The 15899-nt window shown below is 39.9% G+C and overlaps 1 protein-coding gene across 1 annotated transcript in view; it reads left to right on the top strand.

Moving 5' to 3' along the window:
- The window catches only part of ADAMTSL3 (ADAMTS-like 3), a gene marked incomplete at its 3' end in the record, with an annotated part of 167066 nt that overhangs the window by 93045 nt on the left and 58122 nt on the right, over positions 1 to 15899 (top strand). The window contains exon 6 of the mRNA XM_010141355.1: positions 9897 to 10023. Coding sequence (XP_010139657.1) covers positions 9897 to 10023 — 127 coding nt within the window. The remainder of the gene's footprint in view (positions 1 to 9896; positions 10024 to 15899) is intronic.

Genomic DNA, 15899 nt, shown 5'->3' with positions numbered 1-15899 from the left:
TCCTGCTGTGCCCATCTGGATATGGGTGGAGACATTTAAAAACATCTGCATGTCAGACACATGTGTGGGCAACATTTACCCCATTACTCTATCTGCTTTGGGGCCCTGCCTCTCCTTGGATTTTTGTTTTTAATTTATGCAGACCTGGTTTTTTCTACCAGAATGCAGAATGGGGTGTTACTTGTGTCAGTACCTAAAATGGTTATGGTGATAATTTTCCTAATACGGAGTAATGTGTTTGAGTAATAAATACACGCATCACCAAAATATCTGGAGTCCTAAGGAGCAGCCCGAGTAGTTCTGTCCTAGGCTGTCACAGTTAGGTCAAAGATGATGTAAATCCTGAAGTGCACTTTCCATGTAGTGTCAGCAAGTTGTTTGTGTTCCAGAAAAGGCAGACACTACACTATGCTTTGTAGCATATGGCATAAATTTAGCTGACATCAGAACACATCCCATATGTCAAGTGCAGGGCCGTCAACTTCTGCCATGCTGATCCTTTTCTGTCACGTATCACGATATGGAAAGTAGGTATCTCTTTCACTCATCACCAAAGCACTCTTAGGACTGATGTAAATATCTGTTGGAGTTTTCACTGCAAATAGTATCTGTAAGGTTTTGGAAGACTGTTGCACTTTTTTATTGAGCTTTGCTCATGCTTAAAACTTACAACCATAGTAGATTGTTAACTACTTCTGAATCGTGACTCCGTTTGTTCTGAGAGTTGCTTTCTCAAAGTGCTAATTTAAGGCATTTTGTGTTCTTTCCTGTTGGGTTTCTGTAGATACATCTTTTTGCTCGTAAATATGTTAAAGGACTGCCCAAGATGCACAAGGGGTTTGGTGTTCAGGTACTTAGGAATGTTTCCTTTTCATCCAGTGTTACTGTAGACATACAGCTGTGTTTCTCATGCCTCAGAGTAGTTAATTCTTCAATAGCAGTTTAAAGCACCTTTTTTAAATGAACATTTACAATCTTTTTAATATTAAAAATAAGAAAAAAAATCCACATTGCCTTTTCCTGGTTTTTAGTCCTCAAACCTCAAGTTATTCATGGGAAGGATTGATTCCGAGGTAGCTCTGTCTTAGACGTCAGCCTTTATACTGAATCTGGCATTCTTTCTTGTGTACCATTGCTTAACAAACGCACGGAGTAAAGTACATTTAGAGCATGGAGGAATCCTTGTGTAGGCCTGTGGACACTGCCTGCATGTTACTGCACGCACCAGAGCTGGCAGGCTGGACCTTATCCAGAGAGACTATGGGAGTTACTCATGTAGATCCAACAAAACTCTCTGGATCTCAGAGCTATGTATCAAAATCTTCATATGGCTACACATACGTGTGACATATGCCATAAAAATGAGGAGAGCGGTGAGCTCCAGCTGCAGTTCAGCGGGTAAGTACTGGTGGCTCTCCAGAAGTCCCACTGAAGGATGGGGCTGTGCTGAGCGTGGGTTTCCATGTCGTACGTAACCTGTCAGCATCACCCTCTGTATTCTCAGTGGGTTGGTTTCCTCGCCGGATGGAAGTTCTCACCACTGCCCACGCCAGCAGATCACACAGCCACCCTTGAAGGGCGGTGCTTGCACTGCTTTTAATGTCACAGTTCTCCTTGGTATAGTGGTTCCCTTGCGATGATATTCTTGGCAACTCAGAGGCATGCTTCTGCTACAGGTGGCAATAAGATACTCTCAGACACTGAGAAAGGCTTTTGAATTCACTTGTGTTTATTTTTCAGCTGCCCGCTACTGCTGGAAGCTGATGTCTCTTTCCAGATCTTGTCTTATTCTCCCTCCTACGGTTTCTTATGGAGAAATACTCCTTATAGTGATTTCTTACTGTCTAAGCTTATCCTTTTTTGTCAGATCTGTAGTGTTTTTCCTCTGATCTCTAGTTCCTTATCTATATTTCTTTTTTCCTAAGTGATTCTCTCTGTCAGGTTTGGTTTTGTTTTGGTGAGCTTTGTACAAATGTGATTTTTGCTTCCCAGCCTAACAAGGTTCTCAAACATGTCCATAGTGATAGGAGAAAACCTCATAATTTGGGTGTTGTCTTGAAACAGAGCCTTAGTAACCTTCATATCCCCCAGTGCTACCTTCACCTTCGTACAGCAAGGCAGACTTGGCTGGATCTAGACAGAAAAGCAGCAAAGTAATCTGATTCCATACATCGATTTCTTTTTTGAAAGCATTCTCACAAACAAGAAGCCCAATGGGAGTTTGTCCTGTCCTCTGAGCGTGTGTGTATTTTTTGAAACAGAGACGGTGTGGGAACGGGTACTTGGTCCTCTACTGGGTGGTCCTGTAATCTCTTCGCTGTCCTAGCGTGTGACAGATCCTGTAGTAATTGCTAAATGTTTTGGAAACACTTTCTTTTATTTTATAGAAATGGATTTACAGGATACTCTTTAGCCTCTTGCCTTCAGATATAAAATGTTTGCAGGAATATGTGGAAAGTCTTTTTAGGAGTCCTTTAGTATGCAATGAATTTTATGCACTGTACTTTTTATCTTCTGTGCTTTTTATTGCTTTACGTTCTTCTCTCTATGGATGACTGGGGAATTTGAACATCATGATGTGTCTCCTCGTGCCCATCATTCTGACTTACTTTCTGCCGCTGTTCTGAGGTTTGTATTTTTACACGCTTAGCCTTTACTCCCTGCTTTCTCATCTATGAGCAACTGAAAATCCTTACACAGGAAACTTTCTTACTCCCACCACCACCAATACCCATTCACCTTGGCAACTGGGATTGCTGCTTCATTTGCTGTGAAGTGATGGGCTGGGACAGCTGCTGTTAATCGGTTACATACTGAAGGTCCCTGAAGGGGCTGTATTCTGTTTATTAACATATGCTGAAGCCCATGTCAGCTTGTCTGGGCTGCTACTGACCTGCACTGGCTCGACTGCAGAGATGTGAGAACCTGTGCCACAATCAGGCCTTTGTTAGGCTGAGTTTAGGCATAACTGAAAAATTATGAGTCAGGAACATGTGAGGACAAAATCACGTTTCTGAACAAGTAAAATCTTCAATGAAGATAAACCAGAGTTTGAAAGTGGCGCTTGAAAGCTAATATTCCACACTGCTTTTAGAAGTAATTAAAAAACCAAAAAGGAAATGGCTTTCCTAATTGGGTGGATATTCTGGTATCTCTCCCTCTGCTTGTCAGAATCAATTACTTGCAGATGATGAGAGCAAGGGAAAGACACAGTGGGGTTTTTTTCTTTATACTCCTTCCAGGGACATATTTTATCTGTGCGGAGAAAAAAATAACTCTGTGTTACCACATAGCGAAGGATGTGAGCAGAGATTGCAAAGTGAATGAATAGATGGTCTTTGAAAGACAGCAGGGTTTTATGGGGGGCAAGATACTCGGAAAATATTGACTAAGGCAGAGCAGGATTTTCACATGACAGGTTTTATACTTACAGTTTTATTACTGTAAACTCCCATAGCCGTATTTAAAATTAAGTATTTGTTGTGTGGATGCAGACATTCCCAACATTTGCCTCTACTCTGCAGACATGTAGAGCAGGAGCAGCCAGCTGACACTGATGCAGTAAGAGCTGTGTGTTGTGATAGCATGTGCGACTGTGCCGTTAAATACAGCCATAATTTCTCTGAGTTTTGATTTTGTGGTGTGTCTGTGTTCTTTTTCAAAGAAAAATCCTTTTTCTTTGACCAAGACGCTGACCATTCTAATTTTTCCTCTTGAGAGGGATTCTAACGAACTCCAACAGAGACGTATCTTTTTGATCATGTAAGGATTTTTCACTCTTTTGTTCTTTTACTAGTAAATGTTGACATTAAATGTGTGTACTTTCTTAGGCAAGTCACAAGACTTGAAGATATTTTTGCCAGAAATAATTTGGAGATTATCTTGCATTTTGTGCAAAGCTGATAACCTTCAAAAGTATGTAGAAGTTTTTGTTCTGTTTTTGTCTTAGTTCTGATCTCTTGTAAAGCTGAAATAAATAATTTGGTTATAACAACTCAAGTACTACTATTCTGGTGGCAAGGCGGTCGCATCGCTTTGTTTGGTCTGTTTGCTGTAGCAGTCTCCTTTAATTCTATATTTTTCCACATCTTGACAAATTTTGTGGGCAGTGAAAGCCCAAATGCTTCTAGTCCACAGAGTCTTTGCCACCCATCAGCAGGTCAGGGGTCCAGCCAATACAGGATTCGCTCTACGGAGATAACGCTGTAACAGATCTGTTGCTAGTCAGTTTTAAACCAGAAAACTACTGGGCGACGTGTACTGGGATAACGACAGACTGTTCAGCCCTTGAGGAAAAGGATCTCCCGTATAACAAGTCTATCACATTATTGTGAAGGAGTCTAATTATCATTTCCGTTTGTGCATTCTGCAATGCACATCCTTGCTCAGCAGAAACGTAGTATTTTACATTTTAATCATGCTGGGCACTTCCCTTAAGCAATTTGCTGGGTTTTCCGCTTTTGCTGAGTTTCACTAAATGCTGTCTTCATGTTGATGTCAAAATCCCACTAGAAGTCTATTTCATGAGGACGCATAGTTGTGCATCCTGTGAAATAGCCAGGCCAATGAAAGCCTGCAAATGTGAATGTACTCAGAGTAGCCCTCATCTGGATTTCCCCCAGCATTTCCCTCAAGCAAAGCTGGGGTTTGCCCAGCGACTCTAGAAGGAAGGTGATGTTGTTGGATTGGTAAGATGTTGTTGGATTCATTTTTCTATTTTTATTAAACCAAATCACGTTAGGGCATTACTCCCTGACACTGAGCCACCAGTCCCTTCAGCGAACACGGGACACTGAAAAACGCAGCCTATCATTTTAATGGAGTCGCTGATAAATGGGAGTCCATATAAATCACAAATTTATTAGTCAAAGTAGAAAATTATATAGTATATAACATATACATTGCTGGATATTTAAATGGTCTGTCTGCTAAAGAGCTTAGCCTAAGACACAGTAGGTAGAGAAAGAACGGCACTAGTGCAACTTTGGTCTTAATGTTTCACAGAATTTATATATCTGTCACAAATACAGACAGCAGGGATTCAATCTTTTGTGGCCACTTCTATTAGAACTCAGTGTGTTTGTTTTTTCTGGCTATACCTGGATCTTGGGCTCCAGAGGACTGTAGAAGGTGGGGACCCCCTTTCTGAAGAGAAATATTGTATATAATTATATATATTCCTGTATATGATTTCATGCTTTTGATAGTAATAATTACACTTAACACTTAAGTGGTGCTTGTTATGACAGATCTTTGGTTTTACTCGTGTTTCTGATAAGTATTCTCTTCTAGAGCAGGGATATCTCTTCAGGTTCTTTATCTGAAGGATGTCATATTGAGTCGCTAGCATCCTCGGTGCTATAAAAACTAGAAACAGCTTTTTATGATTGATATATAACACTTTTTAAATTGACAACTCTCCTCTGTGTAATGTGTTCTACAAGCAAATGCTGGTGTGCCTGTTTTGAGAGAGCAGCAGCCTAACGCAATGGTCTAACATGCAGAAGTTGAAAATTCAAAACCCAGTCTTGCACTGGGCTGTGCAATGGCAATGTTTATTACAAGAAGACTCTGAAGACAGTTTGGGATTTGCTGGGTTTTTCACCACAGTGCCTTTTTCCACCATGTAATTTTGCCATTTTTTTGCCACTAAGATTCTTTTTTTATCGTGGTTAAAAACCTTGGACCTTGCAGTCCTGTCCATTTTCTCATCATCGTTAATTACAAACACCTCCTTAAGAAAGGAAGATTCTTGAATTTAACAGATTATACTTTGACCTCCATAAATAAAAATGAAGTGTAATTCCTTATCTGAAACCCTACTAAATGAGTATGTGCTGAAGAAACAGCGGTGGGAGCTTCTGAGTTATTTTTAGATTCATATTTGCAAAATTATTTGTAACGTTGCATAGTCACCCCTAACATATCAGCAGCAATTTCATTTTTCTCATTCATCTGGTTTACTGTATTTTATACCCTGACCTTTTGCTCTTCCTTTGCCTTTCTGAACCTGCATGAACTATTCTAAGCACGCTACAAAATATTTAACACCCTTCAGTATTGTCTTTCACAATAGCTCTGGCATACATTTAGTTCCGAAGTTTGTTGAAGCAGAGGCAGGTTTTTGTTCATTGCTCAATCGGATGTTTTCTAGCTGCTTGTGACAAAACAGTGTTATTCTTTTTCATATTTCATTTCCATGTTTCATTTCTGCAGCCTAGGTTAAAATCACCTAATATAATTGTTTCTGACTCTGCCCTAAAAACCCGCAGATGTTTTCCCGATCTGCCTGTAATATTTACGGTTGATCCCTTTGCTCTGTAAACAGTGAGCAATGTGGGGTAAATTAACCCAAACAAGCATCTTAATGGAGAACATCATCAGACCTCTTTGACTAGCTGAGGAGGTGTGTGACCTGAGGAAGGTATATAATTTTTTTGTCCTTTGATTGCAAATACGATCTGTCTTCAAAATGTGTCATCAAACACTGTGGGTTTTTAATAGTTATTGGCTAAAGTATGAATACCTTAAAGTCATAATGTTTGGTGTCAAGATACCTTAGGCTCTCGAGGCCTAATTTCCAAAGTTATGTCCTGTGGCTTCCTGTTATTTTGGTGAGAACCATGGCTGTGCAGCTTGTCTGAGAAATATTGCTTCCTATCGAGGTTTTATAAACGGATAAAAAAGACTAACTCGAGACACTCAGGTTTGAAAAACACCCTGTCCCAGTGCTGATCTCCTCATGCTAGTGTTCACTCATTAAGATCCCAGGGTAGCAATGCTTGAATTACCTCTAAATTTGACGCTTGTCACATTAAAATCTGCAGAATTTTTGGGTGCTTCATGTTAAACCAAATCTGAAATCCTGTGCTCATTTCAGAGCTACATTTTGATACTCCTATGAGTTATTTTCTAAACTGTGTTCCAGGATGTCATTGCTTGATATTTGTAACAGTTGATGTAATGGTAATCTCGGTAGGAAGTCCTCAGAGGGTGAATGTGTCTAGCTGAACGTACCACCTTTGCTAGCAGGGGAGCCCTAACGGTTTTCCCACCTCCGGGTCCCTTGCAGCTAGCACTCCTGTTTTATTTCTGTGGCGTTTGTGTATTATTAAAATTAAGCAACAATTCTATGCGAAACAGTCCTCTAAAGTACACTGCTGTGCTGATTATCTTTCTTCTTACATTCCACGTTGGGCTCAATAGCGCCTTGTGTTTGCACGGTTGTATAATTTTTGTTATACGCAACGGTTTGCATAGTGACTGTGTGTGATGGCTCAGTACGTATGTTTGTTATTGCCATGTTGGGTTTTAATGGGCTGGTCTTGCAAGTGCTCTGCTTGCTCAGTACCATCCTGCCACCGAAGGCTTGCAGGATGTGTCTCCAACAAATACACAACAGTTTAAACCAAGAAAAATAGCAGTTTCTCACATGGAGTAGCACAATGTGCAGCTTAATTTTTCCTTTGAGAATTAACTAAGTGAATAAACATATTCTTAATATTTAGAAAGTGAGATTAGACTGTGAAATAGAAATGCGTTTGTGAGATCTGGGGAGGGATTACACTTGCAGTAGTTCGATTTGCCTCCACATGCTACTAGTATCTTTATGTGAATAAGAGCAGGAGAGGCAGTGGAGAGCGACAAGTACTTTCAAAGCCTGCCTGAGAGAAATACAGGTCTCACAATTACGGTGTGGTCCCCATCATTGCACCATCTGAATGTTTCAGAATCTTCAGGAGGTTTATTCTTGCAACATCCCTGTGAGGTGAGGAATTGCAGTTATACCCTTTTCACTGACTGGAATTGAAAAGCACAGGAAGTTTTCAAAGGTCAGAAAGACAGACTGCTGTGGAGCTGGGAATTGGGAGCTGCCAAGTGGCAGGCCACTGTGTCGAGCACTCTGTGATTATATCCCTGGAAATTTTACCTGCTTTCTGATTCACACGGTGGCCCTGTCAGTTTGTTTATTGAAATACTGTTGTTTTTCATTCACTTCTCAATGCTAATTAGTGATAAAATGGGAAAATAAGAGTAATTTGTTTACAGTCTTTTTCTTTTTGTAACTTTCTGGATGTCAGTGATGAACCCAGAGCTAATATAAAGATATGTTCACAAATGAAAACATTTGAATCTTTAATCCAATGCTAAATTGTAGTATGGTGTTCTGCATAGCTTCTGTGGGGTAAATAAGCACCTGTTCTGAGACGGTCTGATTTCACACACGTGTGAGGTTTTTTTATTTTTTACAACTTTTTGTTAACACTAAGCATTAACATTAAATCATTTCAGGTAAGCTGGTTATTTAATTTTAAAATGAATTCTTTGCTGGGCTACACAGGATGGAAATCTCCTTCAGTTGCAGGAATAAATTAATTTCCTGCTGCTAGTGCAGAGTTTTATGGTAAGTCTGAACCCTGTGGTAAGGAGGTGCCATTCAGTACAGCCTGATTCTCAACCGAATTATCATGAACTGTCCTCCGTAATGCCTTCCTCTGCAGAGAACACGGGCTGTAGAAAATTGGGCAAATCACAGAAAGGTGCAGGAGTGGGAGGTGGGACTGCTTTGCTGTCTCTTCTGGAGGCGCATGAAACTTTGAGATTATCTTTCTGCAGTGTATGTGTCTGTGTGTTAACTTGCGCTGAAAGACCCAACCTTGCCTCTTACGTGCAGACTCGATGCTCACCCCTCCAAGGGGATTGTGTGTCAGTTTTGGCATAGCACAGATGCAGTGGATCTTGGCAGCTAAGGCTGCCCCTTCCAAGCATTTTTATATAGGAAGAGGAGTGTGCTGGCCAGTTTCAGAATTCTAGCACGGCTTTCAGCTGCGAGTTTCCAGAGTGCTTTCTATCCATTTGTCAGTTCGGTTAATACATATGTCCATGATGAATTAGCTGCACTTTCCAGGGATGTGTGGATATAAGAGGCCTATAGGCTGACTTGAGAAAAATGCAAGCTGCAGATGAGCTTTTTACCACATTGCTCAACATGTGGTACTCCCTGCAAATTTCCTCTACGAAATGGTGAAGGGTAAGATCGGTGAGACCAAATATTTATCTCCCTTTTAGCAGGAAGGTGCTTTTAGTCAGTGTTGTCTATTCTTCTTTGTCTTTCCATTCTCACTCCCATGCTTCTTGTAGAGTGATTATATGAAGAAAAAGGAAAATCTGAAAAAATGTTTTCATTATAGTTTGGAGAATTTTCAGTTGACAGTTTTTCAAAAACTTTGCTTTTGCAATTTTTGGCAGTGTTTAAGTTTGGGTGTTTTTATAATAATAGTTGGAAAGTTTTTATAGATCGGGTCTCATATTCAGAAAAATATCAAAAGGTGAGAACTGAATCATCCAAGTTTTTAAAAACCTGGTTAGCAAATGTATATGTGACTGACATTGACGTAAACGGCAAATATGAAATCCACACAAATGCCAGTTAAATTTTGAATGGCCAAGACACTTGGTTATGAGCACTGCCCACAGCTGCTTGTCTGTGAAACTGAAGTCTGGGTACCCTTTAAATATTTAACTTGCGTTATTTCATTAAATTAATCCTTTCTCAGACATAATTAAACAGGTAATGAAAAACAAATTGTACGTGACAGAGTTGTCCCTTGTGTTGGAAAGAATAACGCCCAATGCTATTCATTCACATAAGCAGCGGGAAGCTGATTCATCTATTTCCTATGCTTGAGTAGTTTAATATATCAGTTGTTGTGGCTCATCATTAAAATCATGGAAATGACAGTATGCTTTTAAAATCCTAAATAGCAAGATATGCTTTGATAGAATGAGGCCAGCTCGTAAAATCAAAAGGATAACATAATAAATAAAATTCCAGAAACCTGAGCATGTCTCCTTCAGCTTTGCCCTCCTCCTGACTGTGGTGTTGATATTGGCAGGCAGTAGGCTGTGATCGACAACTCGGGAGCAATGCCAAGGAAGACAACTGTGGAATCTGTGCAGGAGATGGTTCAACGTGCAGGCTTGTGAGGGGACAAGCTAAGGCACATGTCTCACCAGAAAAAAGTAGGTTGCAAATTTATCCTTTGATAATTTGTCCGTGTCTGTGTGTTCTGCTTGCGTATTACTGTACATATTGCAGAGGGTTGACCTTTTAACTATATACTTGTTTGCAGTTTTCCAAAGCTACTTATACTAAAGTCTGTGCTAGATTAGCCTGTTGAAATTCCATGAGGGATACCACACATTAGGGTATAGCTAGGAAAGAATTTGAGATATGCATTTTTTTAATACAGCCACTCAATTCATTCTATCAGGAATAACCATCAAGATGCCTATCTTATTTTAGAGGGTATCCTTGTGTTGCAATATATGTGATGCTGCAGCAATGTTTTCAAATCGTGGAAACGTCTTATACACGGTTTTATGGAAATTGTGGCCGGTGATTTAAAGTCCCTGATTTTCAGCTTAACTTTGCCTTTTATTTTGGTGTTTTATTTTTTCAAATCGTGGAAACGTCTTATACACGGTTTTATGGAAATTGTGGCCGGTGATTTAAAGTCCCTGATTTTCAGCTTAACTTTGCCTTTTATTTTGGTGTTTTTTTTTTTTTTTTTTTGAAGTGTCTAAAGACAGTCGTACTTCAGAGACAAGTTAGGTACTTATGTGGTACAAGATGCACAAGGTGAACGGGAATAATGCTGTCTTCTCTTTTTGGTGTGTGGTTGACTGAAATTCTGCTGTTCTTAAAATAACTAGCACCTTACTGTGAGAAGCTCTGTAGGCCTCAGTAGTACTGAAAATACAAGGGAGGAGAGGTGTCAGAATTAGATACTTCACTGGCGTCTTTACACTCGCTATTTTGATGTCTAGGCAAGGTTTGTCTCATAGAGGCTTGCCTCTGACACTTGAGCTTTCCACCCTCACAGATGATGCTCCATACAATCTCGCAGCATGTGTCCCACGTGTTTATCAAGTGAGCTAGTTGCCTCACATCTGTTTTCTCTGTTTCTGAACTCACAACTTGCTTTTGTCACATGGAGGTGGGGTCTTTGGGGTTTGTTACCAGATGCCAGGGTGATGGTCTTAAAGTCAATACTGAAAGATCAAATTCAAGCAGGGTTTTTTGGGGTTTTTTTGTTCGGTTTTTTTTTTTTTTTAATTGATGAAGCACTTGCCTTTGGCAGCTGCATATATTTTAGTACTGTAGTTCAGCCTGCCAAGATTTCACTTGTGCCCAGTTTTTGAAAGAGCTGGTGTACATTGAACCATGCTTTATTCTTGGTGCAGCATGTGTAAATATCTCCATGGAGGGTTTTTTGCCACTTCTTGCAGTACGCTTCAACGTGGATGTAACTTGAAGTGCAATGTCTGTTGTCTTGATGCTTGTTACCTTGCAGCATTGCTACATGTATTGGTCTACGAGGGTTCATGTTAGCTTAGCTTATACTGTGCAGGGGCGTAATTTCTGTAATTCAACATAGATGTACTTTGTATAACAAAGGTAATCTAAATTAAAAAGTGTTTTAGTGGCAGCATCTTTTAAAGTCACAGGATAATTGTGCACAGGTCAAAGAGCTTCTATTCACGTACCAGATGGGCTGTCAGTGTCACCCTTTGCCTTGCCTTTTACTAGAGGCCTTTTTTGTGCATGGGCAAATGTAGTTGAGTAACTTAGAAAGTTTTTCATCCTGAAACACTGAGAAAATGTCTTGAGTATTTACAATGAGCTGAAAAAGAGTTTTCATGACGGTCTACCTTTTATTCATTTTGTCATATCAAATCCTCAGAGCTTTTGTTCAGCACGGACCAAGCATTTGTGAAGCAGTAAAGATTGGATAATATTTCTGTAGTATGATGAATTTGTTTTGGGTGTCAATATATAGATAGGTGTAGCTATATAGGGGTATACACACACAAAATATCTCTTCCCCTTTCTGACGTGGAGGTCAGCTGGAACAGAAGGGAATCACATTATCTATTCCTGTTTGAGAGGAACAGATTCTTCCAGAGAAGGACAATTCCTGGGGACCCCTAGCTAGTTCCAAGGCAACCCAATCTTTATAAACTTGTTGGATTGGCAAATCTGGTTGGATAGTTCATGAATGAAATAAAGATTCATAGTTAATTGCCGTTCGGTGTGGAAGTACAGTGAAGGCAAAGTGGAAAAAGCGATCTGGTTTTGAAACTCTCATTTTGCAAGAGAAAATATTGATTTCACTTGTGGCATTCTGGCACAGGTAAGAGCTGACCACAGCTGACATCACTTGGGGGAAGGTCCTCCATTGCCTTGGGCACGTTATGAAGAACACCTGTAGTTAATTGTTTTCAGCAGCAGCTCTTCAAGAGTTCGGTAGAATTAAAGGTGGTAGAAGGCTGTTCTGGGGAAAGACATCAGTTATGTCAAGCTTTGTTTTTATCTTGCGCTGCAGGAGGCTAGATTATATGAATGAATTACCATTCACTTAAGCAAAACCATATACATGCTACTAAAATCACAACGTCTGATGATTTTCTTGGTATTGTGATAGTGACAAAATCTTTTTTTGGTCCAGTTGTTCAACACTATGGAAGCAGTTCTGTCTAATCCTCCTCTGTGTGAATGAAATGTGGAAATAAAGCCACGCTTTCTTCATGCTCAAGTATCAGTGAAGAGAGAGATACAATATCTTCCAAACAGTCATTTGGAAGCTTTCAGAACTAGCGTTGAGAAGTAAAATATTGACAAATGACAGACATATATTTAAGAGGGAGCTTGTAAGGTTGTGATTTAAATTTATTGTGCAATAAAGCAAATTAAAGAATTGAAAGGAAAGCAAGAGCCAAAGATTTTATTATGAAAAGGAGGAGACATAAGGGAAAATAAAAGTGCTTAGTTATCTTGGTCCTTATTTAAAAAAAAAGTTTAGGCATTGATAGCAAATGATTTATCATAAAGGACTCACTCGGTTTTATTATCTTTTTAATATGTTTTTACATAAAATTAATGTCTTTGATCAGAAAGCTAGACAGCACTGAAAGAAAGCTTACTGTTTTGCAAATATGAAACAAACTGTCATTTCAAAAGTTCTTTATTTTTTCCACTAACACTTAATTGCCTTTGAAAGACAAAGTTAGAACTCTGCCAGCAAGCCAGATTCTAACATTCTGGTAAAATGATTAAAGGTTTGACTGATGGTATTCAAACAAAAAGTGTAATAGGTTGTAAAATGTACCTTCCCATCGGGAAATGAGATCTCATGGGCCTGATGTTTCCAGTACTACGTGCTTGGAACTCCCCGTGACTCCACTGCACTTTGTGCACGTGGAGAAATTGTAGGATTGGGCCCTGATACCTGCTGTCTGCACTGTTATTGGCAAGAAATGGTGGGACAGTGTTCTGATACCAAGGAAGAAGAAAAGATGCTGGTTCTGAACTTAACAAGTGAGTTCTCAACTTCACAAGGAGTGATGTTGAAGGCACAGGTTTGTCCCAGTCTGGGCTTACTTGATTCTAAAACTTGCAAGTTTTGCCTTTGCTGAAGATTTCATACAAGAAGTTTCAATGTCGATAGCTCTTTAACTGTTTGAATTTCTTCTTGCAACGTGTTTTACTTCCTATGGTGCTTGTGTAATTTATTATTGGCTGCTTATTGTCACGTGGTTTGTGTATCGCCCCCAAGCACACTTAACCAGAAACCTAATTTGGCTTTGGTCATTTCTCTAAACAGAGGCCTTCTTCAAGGTTCCCTCTTCAGTATCATCAGCTGGCTCAGTTTTGTGACAACTTGCTAACTTGCATCTTTTTCCCTCTGAGAAATCAAAATAGATGAAACTACTAACCCCCATGTCAAGGTTGCCTGACACTTCATGTTGTATGAATAATTTTTTTGCCAAAATTCAACAGCTGGGTCAGAAACTTTCCATGCCAGGTGCCGAATGTTTTGGAGCAAATTCAGCCAAAACAACTCAGCATGTTCCAAGGACATGGCAGAGGAAAACATGTTGTTTTCCACTGTCAAAACATTCCTGAAACCTTTTCTTTAATATTTCTTAACATCCCCCATTGTTGGACTTGATCGTGGCTCAGGGGTTTGAAATTTGGCAGGCAATGCTCTTCTGGTCACAGACAGATCTTCTACAATATCTGTGAACATCAACACATATTTTTCTGCAACTCTTAAAAAGAAAGAAACAAACCTCTTCCTTCAAGCTCTGCAGAGGCTTCTTGGGTGTTAACATCTGCCATTTCTGAAAACTTGTCCTTTAAAGTGTGCTCGAGCTTGTTGCATGTCCTAAGTGCAATCTCCTTAGAATAAATTAACATGTTGCTCCTCCAGAACTAAGCTATAAAAAAAAGTGTCTTTGAAGTTGTTCTTGCTTTCTGCTTTGCTGCAGTGTAGAATGGGTACCATGGGTTGAACTCTATGATGCCTCCTGCCTCACTTTCAGGCATTCCAGAAGAGATTTTGCGAAGAGCTTCTGACTCTTCTGAGCTTCAGACTTGTGGCTGAGGATGATGAGATCACGTGAGGAGGAGGAAAGATGAGACTACATGAACAGCAAAAATTGACATTAATTTTTACAGTGAATGAAACACAGATATGAGAGGGTGGGAGAAGGACCTAGGACTGGCTACAGATACATTGGATTGAAGTAAAAGGAAGAATGGAAGACTGAGATTAGATAAAGAATCGGGTAGAAGATGGAGTCAGAAACACTCAGAGTAAGGGTAAAAATCAGGCCCAGGAGAGGGAATTGGGACTGATTTGCCAGGAGAACTGTGTGTGTGGAGGGATAGAATGCCAATACATTGGCATTTGAGGAATATGATTTTTGAATCAAATTTCATCATGGTCCTAATATACTGCTCATCAGTTCACATCATGGAGTGGTCTTGGAGAGCATAAATTATTTTTTTTTTTCGGGTTGAAGCTAAATGAGAAGATATGCCCCAGAAAAGCATCTAAAGCTCTCTAACAGCTACTGAATATGTAGTCCATGGGATCAGGCTGGAGTCAGTCCAAAGTGAAGAACCTGCCATGTACATAGTATGATTGATGGGTCTTCAGCACCAACTGTTTCAGTGTAGAGATGCATTTAAATCGATTGGTTTACTTGGGGCTGTTATAGGTAGTATGAAGCCTCCTCCTTTACTGTCCTGATTTCCCTTGTCTTGCAGAAAGTACTGTAAGAACTATTTAATTATTTATTTTGCACTGCACTTCCTTGGAAGCCATTTTCTTGATGGGCTGCTTACTGTGTGTCTTTGTATGTGCCTACAAATTTTAGAAGAGGTGTCCATAAGTAGAAAGTAGTATGTAACTAAAATGAATTGAGGCCACTGCCTCTAAAGCAGGTTACCACACCTAATTAAATAATTGTCCAACAATGCAAAGAAGTGGCACTCTCAGATGAAGAGGCAGCCTTGTGTCGTAAGACCAGTGGACAAGACGGATGGAGGTACAGAGGAGCAGGAGACTATGAGAATGGAGAGGGAAGGACTCTAGCACAGAAACAATGTGCCCATATAGGTTTTTGCAGCGTGACAGCTAGGGTCGGGATGTAGACCTGCTGCTTTCAGTAGCACATACCTATCTAGTTCAGATGTCTCTTAGGAGTATTTATTTGGCTTTGCACAGATTCTTGTTATTAGTCAGGTCAGCACATACCTCAGTGCCAATGTCTTCTGAAATTATTCCTGATGGGTGAGGGAAGCCACTGCAATAAGCTCCAAACATTTTGAGATTTTTGTGCTGATGGTCGTTCCTAGACTATTGTTCTTTGTAGCACACAGGCCCTCAGTCAGAACTGGAGGACCAGCAGATAAGTGCTGAGCAAATACATGGAAAGAAACAGTTTTTATAGGCCTGCTGTAAGAGGTGGGAGGGAAAAATCCCAATTGGCCCATATGTGAAACAGTAAATGGGTCCACCACGGGCCACATGGAAAAATAAATAAAA

The sequence above is a fragment of the Buceros rhinoceros genome, unplaced genomic scaffold, assembly GCF_000710305.1.
Source record: "Buceros rhinoceros silvestris isolate BGI_N320 unplaced genomic scaffold, ASM71030v1 scaffold1648, whole genome shotgun sequence".
NCBI classification, from domain to species: domain Eukaryota; kingdom Metazoa; phylum Chordata; class Aves; order Bucerotiformes; family Bucerotidae; genus Buceros; species Buceros rhinoceros.
This window is presented reverse-complemented; position numbering and strand designations above follow the sequence as displayed.